This window comes from Garra rufa, chromosome 20, assembly GCF_049309525.1.
Source record: "Garra rufa chromosome 20, GarRuf1.0, whole genome shotgun sequence".
NCBI classification, from domain to species: domain Eukaryota; kingdom Metazoa; phylum Chordata; class Actinopteri; order Cypriniformes; family Cyprinidae; genus Garra; species Garra rufa.
Genome location: NC_133380.1, coordinates 38,994,033 through 39,008,923, shown reverse-complemented (window position 1 = coordinate 39,008,923; position 14,891 = coordinate 38,994,033). Strand labels below are relative to the sequence as shown.

The 14,891-nt window shown below is 38.5% G+C and overlaps 1 protein-coding gene across 1 annotated transcript in view; it reads left to right on the top strand.

Moving 5' to 3' along the window:
* The window catches only part of nwd1 (NACHT and WD repeat domain containing 1), a 33,529-nt gene extending 19,021 nt beyond the window's left edge, over window positions 1-14,508 (top strand). The window contains exons 10-19 of the mRNA XM_073825293.1: window positions 4,067-4,264; window positions 4,366-4,488; window positions 7,088-7,290; window positions 8,303-8,563; window positions 8,673-8,763; window positions 10,187-10,335; window positions 10,421-10,694; window positions 10,816-11,369; window positions 14,000-14,105; window positions 14,198-14,508. Of these exons, the coding sequence (XP_073681394.1) occupies window positions 4,067-4,264; window positions 4,366-4,488; window positions 7,088-7,290; window positions 8,303-8,563; window positions 8,673-8,763; window positions 10,187-10,335; window positions 10,421-10,694; window positions 10,816-11,369; window positions 14,000-14,105; window positions 14,198-14,508 (2,270 nt within the window). The remainder of the gene's footprint in view (window positions 1-4,066; window positions 4,265-4,365; window positions 4,489-7,087; window positions 7,291-8,302; window positions 8,564-8,672; window positions 8,764-10,186; window positions 10,336-10,420; window positions 10,695-10,815; window positions 11,370-13,999; window positions 14,106-14,197) is intronic.
* The last annotated feature ends 383 nt before the right edge of the window (window positions 14,509-14,891 follow it).

Below are 14,891 nucleotides of genomic sequence, written 5' to 3'. Positions count from 1 at the left end.
GGGTGGAGCCGCAGGGTCGGCGGGCCGAGGCGGAGTCCAGGACTCTGACTGTGCGTTCACACCGCAGGCGGCGAGAGCGTCAAAGTGGCCGGAAGTCATTCATTTTCAATGTGAGCCGGCGGCGAGAAGCGGCGAGAGCGGCGCGGCGCGTTTTGGGCGGTGTGGGCGTCGGGGAGAGTTGAAGTCAGGTCAACTTTATGGTAATGAGCTATGACGCGGTTCGGCGGCAACCAATCGGAATGTAGAAGTTCACCGCTGAGAGCTTTCCAAAGAACGCAGTCGTGTAAACTTGGTTCCGGCCACATAAGTTCCCAAGGAAAATAGAGGAGAAGTTAATTGCTGTGGCGGGTTTCCCCATAATCTACGACGTGTCACTGTTTTTAAGTTTGCACTTAACCATGAACACAAAACCCACACCATACGAATGGCTTTTAATTGATTTATTTCGTTAGCAAACATGTAACTACAATTAAATTAAATTTCTTATTTTCATGTTTAAAATATTTAATGAGGTTAACTAACTTACACCATACTTGTCAGTCTGCACAAGATCGACATGATTGTTTGCTTTGCGGCCGCTTTAAATACTAGACCAAGCGTTCGATCGTCAGAGCGTCAAGAAATCTTTCTACAGCGTTGCTTGCAGGGCGGCCAGAGCGAATTTTGACGCTCTTGCCGGCGGCGGTGTGAACGCACAGTGAGGCTGGAGGCGATGGTGAGGGATCCTCCAGCCATGACACCGATGGAGACTGGCAGACCCGCGGTGAACCCACCGCACAGATGGTGGGCTGAGGGTGAGCAAGGGGACAGACAGCAGACAACGGGGATTCATGAAGGCTGGGCGGAACCAGCGGTGACTCTGGATGGCTGGGCAGAACCAGCGGAGATTCAGGCTTAGGCAGAAGAGGGAGGGTGGGAGGGAAATCCAGGCAGATGGGTATTTCCGTGAAACAGTCAATTAAGTCCCCAGAGTGCTCTTGCTCACCCCCAGTGGCGGTGCAGTGGACGGGGCTCTCTACAGCCCTCTCTTGCTCCACGAAGCACTCCACCGTCGCGGATGTAATGGCCGGCTCACGCACCTGATCAGCAGTTTTGACCCCGTCGGCACTCCATACTGCTGTCGCTCCGGGCTCGGGCTTTCCATCTGTGAAGGGCTCATAATCCGCGGGTCGGGGTGGCTGGCTGGGCTCTGGGTCTGGAGTGGCACTGGCGAGATGCTCCTTGGAACAGGCGGGGAACGCGGGTCTGTTTCTCGCCAGTGTCCACTCCACAAATGCGGCGAAATCCGCTCGAGGGCCATCCTCGGACGACGGCGCTCTGCACGAGGCTAGCGTCATAGAACGTACAGAGCGCGTCGTCCGGGTAGCTGGTGGTGTTTGCTACAAGCTGGAACATGAATGTGTAACCCTCGAGCGGTAAATCCCCCTGCTTCAGCCGGAGGAGGATGAATTCAGGACGGAGGAAGGAATCCATGGGGGAAAACACTACGGAAACAAAAAGACTGAAAAACTGAATGATAGACAAAACGGGGTGGAATACGCAAAAAAAAAAAACACTGTTTCGGTCGGTCTTTCTGTCACGATGCAGGCAGGAACACACGAACAACGACGTAAATAAAAGACGTATATTTAATAAATCCAACGGAATACAGGCAGACACAGGAACACCAGGGGAAAACATCCATATAACATTAAAGACCAACAAGAGAACTGGGAAAACACACACCTTAAATAGACAGACTAATTACAAACACAGGTGCAGACAATAAGGGAGAAACCAAAAACACTCAGAACTGCGGGGGGAAATGGGAAAAACCAACAAGAAAGTCCGGGGGTGTGACAGAATTAGGCTTTACAGATGACACTTATACATTTTTTTTATTTATTGACACGAAAACCAAACACTAATTCATCATTCTTTCACTTTCTCTATCCATTTACATTAAGTGCAAATAACTGCCTTGTTGGCAGAGAAGTGTTTTTGGGCTAGACAAAATTACAACATACGACTTATTAACGAGAGCTTTTGTGGCGTAGATAGTAAGGTGCATAACACACGAATTTTGACGCAGTCGACCCAAGTTCGATTCGGTCTTTTGCCGAACTAGTTCTTCTTCCTTTTCACATCTCATATCACATCAGAAAGACATTTATTTTTAATAAAAACGAGGGAAATAATTGAAAAGTTGAAAATAAAATTTTAGGCAGGGTTAGGATAAGTGTAGGTGGGCCTTATTGTCCCATGAGGCAGCATCTATTTAATAATTTTAATAAAAATGATCATTTACACTCACTACATTATTACTGAATACTGTTTTGTAATGTACTACAATACTGAGATGCAGATATTTGCCACTATGTGTATGAATAGCAGAAAATACTGCTATTTTTAAATAGTGTAAATAGAATTACTTTCTATAGCTCTTTACACTTAGTGAGACTAAAATCTGTCGAAAAATAAAATATTATCCAGGCATTAGATATAATTTTTTATATTTTTTTTACTAGTGGGTGCAGGGCACTATAGTTCATTTATGTAAGTGAATATAGCAAAATAAAGTAAACTGTGACATATTATACCCAAAAATTCTTCATACAGTGTACTACCAGTAAAATAGATACATTTGGGGGAAGTCTAGAATGTCTCCAATTGAGCGATTGAGGTGTTGTGTTGTTGCATGTAATAATGAACATAGCAGTCGTCATTTACTCCCAACATCTGAGCCGCTGAAGACGCAGAGGATTAATGCTACTTTCGTTTTTTTTAAAAAAAGGAAAGCGCCGATCCCGATCTACATATGTGCCTATGTTCATGCAAATCATTCCTGATGCAGCTTCACCCACAACAGAAGTGAGTATGAGGGTTTTTTGTGCATCTTTGCAAATGGCTTTTCTTAATAATGAGCTAGTTAGCAAGTTTCACAGATAAACGCGGCTAAAGTAAACATTAGCTCATTAGCATTTAAAGGAACATGCAACAGAATAGATTGCTCTAAAAAGGGCTGATTTTGACGAGGTAAAAAGCGTATCTTTTACACTACCACTGAGAAATTTTAACCAAAGTATGTTATAGACTTCTCATTAAGACCCTAAAGAATCATATCAACTTGTGGAAAATGGGCATCCGATGACCCCTTTAAGTGTTTTTTTCTTTAATTGCTAATGTGACCTTTTTACACCACAGACTGAACAAAATTAAGCATCGCTTGGTAATTGGTCAACAAAGTATTTATAGTTGTGTCATACTAACAGTAGTCTGAATTTTTGGTTGATAGTAATCCATTACATAACTTTCTATCAAAGTTCTGACACAGTTCAAAGGGTTCATCAGATGCCCAATTTATACAAGTTGATATGATTCTTTAGGGTCTTAATGAGAAGTCTATTACATACTTATGTTAAAATTCCTCAAGGGTAGTGTAAAAAAACACTCTTTTTACCTATTCTGCGAGCTATTCTGTTGCATGTTCCTTTAAATGCTAATGAGCTCTGCTCGCCCTGCCCCTCTCTTCCGTGGGATGACGAGCCGTAATGTTTACTCTAGCCACATTTAGCCACGTTTAGCTGTGAAATTTTTTAACTAGCACATTATTAAGAAAGGCCATTTGCAAAGATGCATAAACAAAACCTTCATACTCACTTCTGCTGTGGGTGAAGCTGCATCACTAATGATTTGCACGAACATAGACGCATATGTAGATCGGGATCGGCGCTTTCCTTTCAAAAACGAAAGTAACGTTAATCCTAAAGTATTCAGACTGTTTCAGCTCGGTGTGGGTGGGTCTAAGGTAAGGCGCTCATGTCAATCAACTGTCGGGGGAGGGGCCTCTGTCTGTGTGTCGTCACACCCACGAGAAGCTGAGAATGACCTGATTTTAAAAAGGGGATATTACTTTTAAAGTTTAAAAAATACCACTGGGTGGATTTTTATCATTGTAGGTAACTATAGCGAATAAACTGTGATAATGTGAGAAATGTTGAAGCTGTCTGGCAAAATTTTGGTTTGACTGTAACTCATCTTTCACTTTTTTACTTTTACATTTTTTTTTATCTCACTTTTCTACAAGATCCCTCACTTTTGGTGACAGAGATCTTCACCAGGCTACAGGGTCTCACTGATCTCTATCCCTCCATGATTGGACAGCTGTGTTCTCAGTGCGTCGACTGGTTTGGTTCCTGTCCTGACCCAGTGCTTGTGCCCAAATGCAGCTTCTTTCAGGCCCCTGGGGGCCCACTGAAAAGCACCCTCACAGGCTTCACTAAAGGTGACATAAAGGGGCTCAATACTGGTGTTGTTAAAGATTTTAAGTAAAAATATCTTACCATGCATGGTGTTGCTAATCTGTTGTTTTCTTGACTTTTGAAGGGGTGAAGGCTGTGGTGCTGTGCTCAAAGAGGGAGCTGCTTGTAGCAGGTTCAGAGGATGGCCTGATCATAGTCTGGAGTCTAAACCATCTACAGACTCTTCACACTCTTACTGGACACACTGGTAGGTTCTAAGTAATGTATAAGCTACATTGCTAAGAACTCACTCGGTGTAGAGTGAGTTATGGAAGTAAAAGCTCCATTTATTTTCTCAATAAGGAAATTTTAGATTTTATACTGTACAACAACTGCTACATCTTTAAAGAAAGACCCATCGTGAGCTCCGATGTTCTTAATCAATTGTGTTATATTGTGATTCACCTCATTGCTGGTTGGTTTGGTTCATGGCTTATAACACTTGAACAAAGACTTTTTAAAAATCTCTATGGGAAAAATAATTGGGAATAATACTTTAACAACCAAACAAATAAATAAGGGACATAGCCAGGGTTTGAAATTACCACCCGCCAAACCACCAAATGTGGGTTTGTGTGTATGTTCACTCATTAATTTATTGGGGATGTTCATGCAAGCCAAATCTGCGCAGGTTTATCGTAAATGCTAAACTCTTGAGACATCATGACATTATGGGGTATAGGGCAAAAAATAGACAAAACACTCCTACTGAAATGCAAGCATTCACGACTGTGATGAAGTCTGGTTAAACCAATTTAGTGCGTGTGCGCTAGGGGTGTGCAAAGCAGCCGGTATTTGTATCTGTATTTGTATTTGTTGAGGGGGGAAAAGTATTTGTATTTGTATTTGTATTTGTATTCGAGTAAAATTCAAAATAGGTGTAAAATCCTGTTTTTTGTTTTTGTGCGTTACACTTATAATTTCCGTTATAGTGTAAGTATTCTTTAATTATATCCATTATAATAATTATGTATATGCAATATTGGTTGATGTTTTTGAACATGTAACAAGGAACGCCACTGAAAAGAAAATAACATAACGGCCATTACCTCATCCATGGTTAAACCAACAACTAATAAAATACCATTGTGAACATTATGAACCCCACCACCACCCATCCTTGTTGGAGGACGCTGAAGACAGAATAAAAACAAATAATACTTAAAAGAACTGTTCTTCTTCTGAATGAACTTCTTTCCCGTGGCGTCTGCCGTTACTAAGCAACCATGACCTGATCTCTCAAATAGAAATCTCTCAATGAAGACTCGGAAGTTTCAGCAAAGCATAAATGGATTTCCAGCATTGAAAATCGCTTGCAGTAGCTCTGCTTTTAAATTTATTTTAAAATGGTTATTCCTGTAACTCTTTTAACCCCACCCCCGACTCCTGAATGTCACTCACTCACGCGGGCATGCACTGATTGCGGTCTCATGAGGAAACGCAGCTTTTTGATATAAAGTTTTTCTTGTTCCCGAATACAGATATTTTTTTAAAGTATTTGTTTGAAATAAGTATTCGTAAAAAACACACTATTTGTGCCTTTCCGAATACCGTATTCGGGTTCGGCTCCACCCCTAGTGTGCGCATTTAGAGTGCGTTCCTTCACTGCATGAATCAGTCTATTAATATGCAAGAACAATCACATGATTCAAGATATGGGGCAGAATATATATATATATATATATATATATATATATATATATATATATATATTTCATATAGTTATCACACAAAGAGTGTCATTTTTTCTTAAAAAAAATCTGCATTTTTATTACAAATGTGATATTGATTGTATACAGTTCAATAAGCAATAAGAGACTTACGTATGTTCCAAACACCATAATGACTCTATTTCGCCAACAAAAATCATTCCAAACACAGCCACAGCATTGTTTTGCGTCTCAGAGCAACATGACGGTGTTTCTTTCTGGATGAATCAACCCTTTAAATGATTTGGTTCAATTGCAATGACTCACTTATATTAACAGTGGCTTACTGCCACCTACTAGCAGTTTTAAGTTCACATTTAAAGTATCTTTTTATTTTTTTTTTAAAAGTTCAAATATCAGTATTCAACGTTTTATGTTTAATTAAAAATATCAAAACATTATTTATGCATTTATAACTGCAGGTTAAAGCATTCCATGTATCTGGGCTTCATTAAACAGTGTGTAAATACATCTAAATAGCACCTTAGATGCAACATCTGCAAAGATTAATTTTGTTGATACTCATTTAATTTGTTTGGTAACAGCCTAAATGCATTATTATAATAATTGACTGATTAAATGTAAGAATTTCACTTAAAAGGTGATGCACACTCTTAGAAAAAAAATGAAAAAAATTTAACTTCTTGGAAAATTTCTATCACTGCAGTGAACTGGCCACACAGAATATAAAGAATATCAAAGAATTCAGGAGTCAGTTGTCCACACACAATAACACACTCTGCATAATATTGTCTAATTATCTTTATCAATACCATTATCTATAAAAATCCCAGAAAATACTGAGATATTATTTTTAGTCAATATCACACACCCCTAGTACTGACACCAAATGATTTGCAACGGTCGCTTTGTCATGTCTGGTGTAGACAGTCTCAAGCTGTTGGTTTATTTATTTCTTTTTTTTTTTTGGCTAGTAGAAGTTATGAATGGCCAGTAACTTAAAAATTTAGTCAAATTGGCTGGTGGACATAGCTAAGTGAAATGTGCCTATTAGAAACTTGACTAAAATGCTTTAGGGTGAACATCGTTTAACGATATGAAAATATAAACACTTTTTGTTTGTCTTTCTCTGTGTAGCGGGGGTGCTGTCCCTGAAGCTGATGGACAAAACCAATCACTGTCTGTCTACTGGACTCGATGGCACACTAAGAAAATGGTGTCTGATAAGTGGACAACAGCTTTTCTGTATCACTAATGCAGTGTCTGTCCAAACACACACCCCTACACACGTTCATATGATCGAAGAAAAGAAGATTATCATAACCAACCCAAGCAGCCTAGTATGATTTTTTCATACTTTTTTCATGAATTGTCATTATTCACTCACCATCTCATCGTCCCAAACCAATTAATATGGCCTTATGATGTTTTTTATTATGAAGGGAAAACAAAATACAAACCCACATGGTCCTGTGTGAAAAGGTGTTTGCCCTCTAAACGTGCCACCCCTAGCAGCAACAACTGCAATCAAGTGTTTGCGATAACTTGCAATGAGTCTGTTACAGCACTGTGCAGGAATTTTGTCCCATGCCACAGCATCTCAATAGGATTCAGGTCAGGACTTTGACTAGGCCACTCCAAAGTCTTCATTTTGTTTTTCTTCATTGTCCTGCTGCAGAACCCAAGTTCGCTTCAGCTTGAGGTCACGAACAGATGGCCGGACATTGTCCTTTAGGATTTTTTGGTAGACAGCAGAATTCATGGTTCCATTTATCACAGCAAGGCTTCCAGGTCCAGAAGCAGCAAAACAGCCCCAGACCATCACACTACCACCACCAGATTTTACTGTAGGTTTGATGTTCTTTTTCTTGTTTTTTTGATGTAATGGGACACACACCTTCCAAAAAGTTCAACTTTTGTCTCGTCAGTCCACAGAGTATCTTCCCAAAAGTCTTGGGGATCATCAAGATGTTTTCTGGCAAAACTGAGATGAGCCTTTATGTTCTTTTTGCTCAGCAGCGGTTTTCGTCTTGGAACTTTGTCATGCAGGCTATTTTTGCCCAGTCTCTTTCTTATGGTAGGGGGGCAAACACTTTTTCTCACAGGGCCATATAGGTTTGGATTTTGTTTTCCCTTCATAACAAAAAACTTCATTTAAAAACTGCATGTTGGGTCTACTTGTGTATCTTTGATTAATATTTAAATTTGTTTGATGATCTGAAACTTTAAAGTGTGACAAACATGCAAAAAAATAAAAAATCAGCAAGGGGGCCAACACTTTTTCACACCACTGTATATAACTATGCAGGATGTTGTTAGTTTATGTTTTCTCTGTTCTTCTTTTCCATATAGGTTAAAGCTTGGCACTTGGACACTGCAGAGCCCCTGTATGAGGTGACAGCGGGGGTTTGTTCTGTTCTTGGTGTTGTGGGAGATTTAATAGCATGCATATGCAGTGAGGGGGCGCTCTGTTTTTATGACATATCCAGTGGCCTGCAACACTCCCAGACCCCCCTTCCCTGCTCTGCTGGACACCACGATATCACCTGCTCTCTGACACTCACCAAATACTCCAAGATACTCATTGCTTTTGGAGAAGGCCGTCTACATTCGGTATATATCTTGTTTCAGTAAAGACCAAGCAAATTGTAGCATTTCAGCTTTATTCAAAGTTTTGTGTGTGTGTGTGTGTGTGTGTGTGTGTGTGTGTGTGTGCGTGCAGGTTTGGAGCCATGGTATTGAGTCTGTGGTTGATCTTCCCTCTCCAGCTTTGTTCCTCAGAACATCTGAGGATGAAAAACTGCTGTTTGCAGGTGTCTGGTTATTTTTTCTCATTTATTAAATACTCTTTAGGTGTGCATCACTAATACCAAACAATTTTTAAAAGGTTTCCTGAACACATCCCACATTCTTTTATTAATCTCTACTATTACCATTAGTTTGGTTGAGCCATAATGTTGCCCTGCCTAAAAATACAATGCTTAGACCAAGACCAAGTTTACTCTTTCAGGAACTGAACATATGAATGACTTACCTCAAGAATATCAGATATTACCTTTAATAACAATAATTTATTAAGCTTTCCATGAAAAGGTTGCAAAATAAGGCTTGAAATTCTAAAAAATGTGACATTTATTTAATGCAGGTTTGTTAAATTTGTTGTTTGTCCACCTTAGTGGATCGAACTAAATATTATATGAACTGTTTTATATTATATTAGCATGTTTATCCATGTTTCATTTATTTACTAGTATTATTAATATTGAGAAAATGGATTAAAAAAAAGAAAATGAAAGAAGAAAAAAACTTATTTAAAAAAAAAAAAAAAAATCTAATTCCACAAAAATAAATAAAATAAATAAATAAAAGTCAATAATTGCAGGACTTTCTTCTCTTTTTTTATATTTGATATAACGAAGTTATACAAACAGAAAAAGTAACAGAAAATTATTTATGTATCCATGTTTGTATTTTTTTACTATTACTATTATTTTTATTATAAATAAATATTTTCAAATTTCAAAATCTCACTTTCCACATTGTCCGTTAAAAAAAGAAAGACAATAAAACAAGAAGAAAAACAGATACCAGAAGCTTCCACAAAAATAAATAAATAAATAAAGTCAATAATTGCAGGATTTTCTTTCTTTTTTTAAAACATTTATTTAACAAAGTAGAATGTTGGCGGTTTCCCTTTAGTCCTTCTCTTTGTCTATTATATATAAATAATTACTGTTTTATTCTATGTTACTCTTAATTCAGAAAGGAGATGGGTCCAAATGCAATAATTGTGGAGGGCGACAAGTTTTGGTATTTTTGGTTTTTAGTCATTTTTGTTAGTTTCGTTTGTTTAATTATTTTTATATTTCATATTATAACCATTTTGGTAACAAGGTTAAATAGCTGAGTTTCAATGATTAATTTCAAAGCCCTCTTTAGGAAAAGAAAAACTAAATATTACTCTTTGGGTAATCTAAATGGGTCAAGTTAAACTTGGTAGTTTTAACTAACTGTAATGTGTGAAATCCATTTCTGGTATGACAACTCTTGGAAAAGTTTAGCATGGTAATGGATATGAAAAAGTTGTCTTGGCAGAATAGATGCCAAAGCATATGGCGATATGGTGCTGAGTATTTAAGACATGCTGCTGCTGCACAAATAGCATAAAATAGCCTGCATCATGAGTTTCATGGCAGAACTAGGATTTTTTTTTAATGCACTTTTTTCTTATTGAAGGTTGTGACAGAACATTGTGCGTGTTCATTGTGACGCTGACCTCAGTGCAGAAGGTTCTGGATCTTCACCATGACGCGTCAGTCCTATGTGCCGTCTCAAGCAGTGAAGGCAGCGAAATCATCACAAGTGCTCAAGATCGGATTTTACGGGTCAGTTTAATTCCTTTCTTTACATACAGTTTCATCTCTCTGTCATTTGTCTTGAAAGTCTGTTGATCTTTTTATGCTCTCCAAGGTGTGGAGCGTACCCACAGGAGCTCTGCTGGACTGGATCGGTGTGATGGATTCTGCTGTGTCCTCTTTGGCTGTACATCAGCGCACTATTATCTCTGCCTCCGTTATTACCAACCAGCTCAAAGTATGGCAGCTGGACTACAACACCAAGCACAGGAGCAAAACGTTCATCCCAGCATACTGCCCTCTAGTGGTCCTGTCGAAAGACGGTGATACTGTATTCTACGTGAAGGAAGGAAATAGTACAGAGGTCTTCGCCTGGAGCTGTTCGGAAGGTGAAACATGTAATAAGAGGATATTGTTCTTTTAGTGTTGTGTTTATTGGATATCTTTAAAGTAATCCAAAACAAATCTGCAAAACGTCTGAAGCCAAATTTGTTTATTGGTTTTTAACAGGTCTACGGTCTGGCAGTATGGATGTTTCCTCAGAAGTGTGTTGTATGGAATTAGCCCAGCAGAAACGCTTACTCTTTTGTGGACTACGGACTGGTACCATCCTTATTTACCCACTAGACTTTGCTCCAGAAACCCTGTGCCTGCCACCTCCAGAAAACCTACCAATGGTACGCAGTATGGCCATCAGCCCGCGGGAGGACAGAATGGCTGTGGCGTATGAGGATGCGGTTTGTCTGTTTGAGATCACATCGAGAGACAGTTTTCCCTGTGTGGAAGGTCCGTTTGAGAGGTACTCTTTGTGCCTTCTGCATTCCCCAATCTCTGCCATGGCCCTTCTGTCCGATTGCAGGCTGCTATATGGAACATTTGGTGGTGAAGTGGTGATCTACGACTTTAAGAGCGCCACGGCAGCTGAGCTAGATCATCACGGTGCAGCCATAACCTGCATCACCATGAGCAACTGGGATGCACAAGCATTGATTGGCTCTCAAGACTGTGTTCAGAAGTTGTGGAATCTGAGTCCTGTTTTGCTGAATCACACCATGGAATACAAGGCAAGTGTTTGCAGGTTGCTATAATTGATTGCACTTCAAGAGTTTGTTGTTGGACAGCATGTTTTAAAAGGGTCATTGGATGCAAAATTCACTTCTACATGTTGTTTGAACTTAAATGTGTGTTGGCAGTGTGTGTAAACAACCATCCTATAATAATAAAATGATAAATGATAAATGATAAAAAAACACCCAGTTTTTTTTTAAATCCATATAAATCATAAGCAGTGTTTTAGATCAAACGTTCAAGCATAGACCCGCCCTGAGTGAGCTGTAAACAGTCCGCCATTGTTTCGACGCTGGAGCAGCAAGCTTTATGTTGAGGCGGTTCTAGGAGTCACAATCCGATTCCCAAATTATTCTAGATCTACCTTTTTTCCCACGAAGAATTCTTCTGCTGTGCAAATACATCTTTACAACTTTACATTATTTTAACAAAATGTAAAATTGCAGTTTCTATGCTTTTTGTTTATAGTTGGAATTTCTGTATGTCAGTACTGCCATCTTAAAAGTAGGTGTGTGAATCTTCACTAGTTTCAAGATTCAAGTAAATTACGATTTTCATCATCAACTAAATATCACATTGCGTCACATTCTCAGTTTTTATTACTGCACATGGCTACATTTTCATATACATTATAAATCAAATATATTTTTAAATTTATTTTATTTAGATTACTTTTTTAAAAGAAGTGTTCTTTAAGTATCCGAAAGTTTACAGACAATTGTTATTGTTTTTTCTTCTTTCCTCAGCATTATTGCCGTTTGATTATTACTGATGAGCTCATAGACAGTGGCTGCTTTAACAGGCTGCATTCAAACTAATGCACAGATCTATTTCCATGTATCAGATGTTTTGTCCTTCTCTGAAAACATAACTGACTGTGTGTACATCAGTTTTGTATAAAAGTATTCGAAAATGCAAGTGCATTTAACCATTTAACGTGAAAGTCTGTCAGTGCGAGTTTTCTGCATCTAATAGTCCTGTGTTTCAAACAGCATAAATGAAAGCATATCTAAAGTAAAACACGGTGGGTGGAGGCACACACTGTCAAGCAATGTGCACGTGTCTCACAGTGCATATTCTGTGCAATGAAGCCTACTGCGTCTCTAGCGCACACACACCATATAGGTTAAGAATATGAAGAGAGAATCGCGGTGCATCAGAGAATAGATTTTTTTGAATTATTTCAGTTTTAGAAGGGCATGCGAATGCAGAATGCAAAGGGAATTGTGACCAGTGATCTGTCTACACTAAACTCGAGCAGTGTGGCATTGCAAATCCCTGACAGTAAAATGCACCCTCGTTCTGTTAATGACCTACTCACACAAAGAGTAAATTGTTTGCAAAGGTTGCTTTGTTGCATCCACTGCACTACATTAAGGTTGTCTTTGTAGAGGGCTTATAAAGGTGTTTGTTAATGACTAATAAGTCGTTTACGAATGTATTTTGAAATAGTTTTTGAGCAGTTATAATTGCATGAATAAGAATGGTTACTTTAAGGCAAGAATGGAAGAGAGGGACGGGGTAAGCAGTAGCTCATTATCATTTAAAGGGACATGCACCAAAATGGGTCGCTGTGAACAGAGCTGTTTTTGACATAGCAAAAATGGTGTTGTTGAGAAATTTTAACCAAAGTATGTTATAGACTTTTCATGTAGACCCTAAAGAATCATATAAACTTGTAGAAAATGGGTATTCTGATGAACCCTTTAAGCTGGCAATGCTAGGTTGAAGGTTAATAATAACTAAGGATGGAACTAAACTCTGTAGGACACCGTCCCTCCAGGACCGAGTGTGGTGACCCCTGTTTTAAAGAGACATCTGGCGGTTTCAGGTGCCCTCCCTAACCTCTCTCCATGTGAGGTCCACCCCTGTTTTTAAATCGATTCAGTGACCCACATTCATTTGTTTGCCTTAGACATCATCTTGAGGTGTTTCTCAAGGTGCTGTTTATCTTCCATATGTGACCCTGGACCACAAAACCAGTCATAAGGTTAAATTTTACAAAACTGGGATATATACATCATATGAAAGCTCAATAATTAAGCTTTCTATTGATATATGGTTTGTTAGGATAGGACAATATTTGGCCGAGACACATCTATTTGAAAATCTGGAATCTGAGGGTGCAAAAAATTCAAAATATTGAGAAAATCACCTTTAAAGTTGTCCAAATTAAGTTCTTAACAATGCATATCACTAATCAAATTACATTTTGATATATTTATAGTAGGAATTTTACCAAAAATCTTCATGGAACATGATCTTTACTTAATTTCCTAATGATTTTTGGCATAAAAGAAAAATCAATAATTTTGACCCATGCAATGTATTTTTGCCTATTGCTACAAATATACCCCAGCGACTTAAGACTGGTTTTGTGGTCCAGGGTCACATATTAGGTTTGTCCTTCTTATGTTACTATTGTTCTTCTCTTCTGGACTGGGTTTGCGTTTAAATGACTTGGGATATTTTTACTTCATCAACAAGAGATAATTAACTCATTAGGTGATTTATTATTTAATTTTTTTTAGTGTGCTCTGCATTTAGTGCAAGCCTATGATACTGCCAACAACACAACCATTGTGTGAGATTAATAGGGCATGTTTTGTCTTGTTCCATCCTTTAGGGTTTTTATTTTGAAGGCGTCCTATGTGCTGTCTTCTCAGTAAATGATAAATACGTCTTCACTGGATCCCTGGACAAAACCATCAAAGTCTGGGATGTCTCTACTGGTGAGGACATGACATCTTTGTTGTATGGAAGATTTACTCATAATGTCTTTGATGTCTGATTCCATTGCTTGACTTTGGTTATGTGTTCACAGGTTGTTTACTGTACATCCAGTTCGTCTACTCTCCAGTCATAAGAATGATGCCACACAAGGCTGGATTTGTTGCCATGTCCCAGCATGGCTCTTTCATCAAGGAAGGCTTCCGCTGTCCAGACACCCTTCAACCTGGATACAACCCCCTCCGAAACTTCCGAGCACATTACAGAGTCACCTCTCGGGAAAAAAGCACGAACGCTCCACACACTGTGATCAACGAGCTCCCAGATTACAACCCAGCTCAGTTCAATTTCATCGGCATCGGTTTGATAAAAAGCAAACCATCCAACACGTGTGTTCTTCTTTAAATATATTTTAGGTTCCAGAACATCTTACGATTCAGCACCCCACCTGTGTCCATAATTAAGCTTTACACTTTAAACTAGATCTGTAATTACATAATAATAACTAAGTAATTACATTTAAAATATATTTTTAAGAATAATCGGTTATGCTTTATTTTAAGGAGTCCTTGTTACAGAGTAATTATACATTTTAGTACTGAGTAATATTTATTAACTACATGCACTTCTTATATATTTGGTTTAGGGTTATTTGCATGTAATTATGCATAATTATGAATAATTGCTATTTTAATAGTAAGTACATGTAACAAATATAACAAGGACACCTTAAAATAAAGTGTTACAGAATAATCCAACTATGCAGTCATTTTATAGTAATTTAAAGT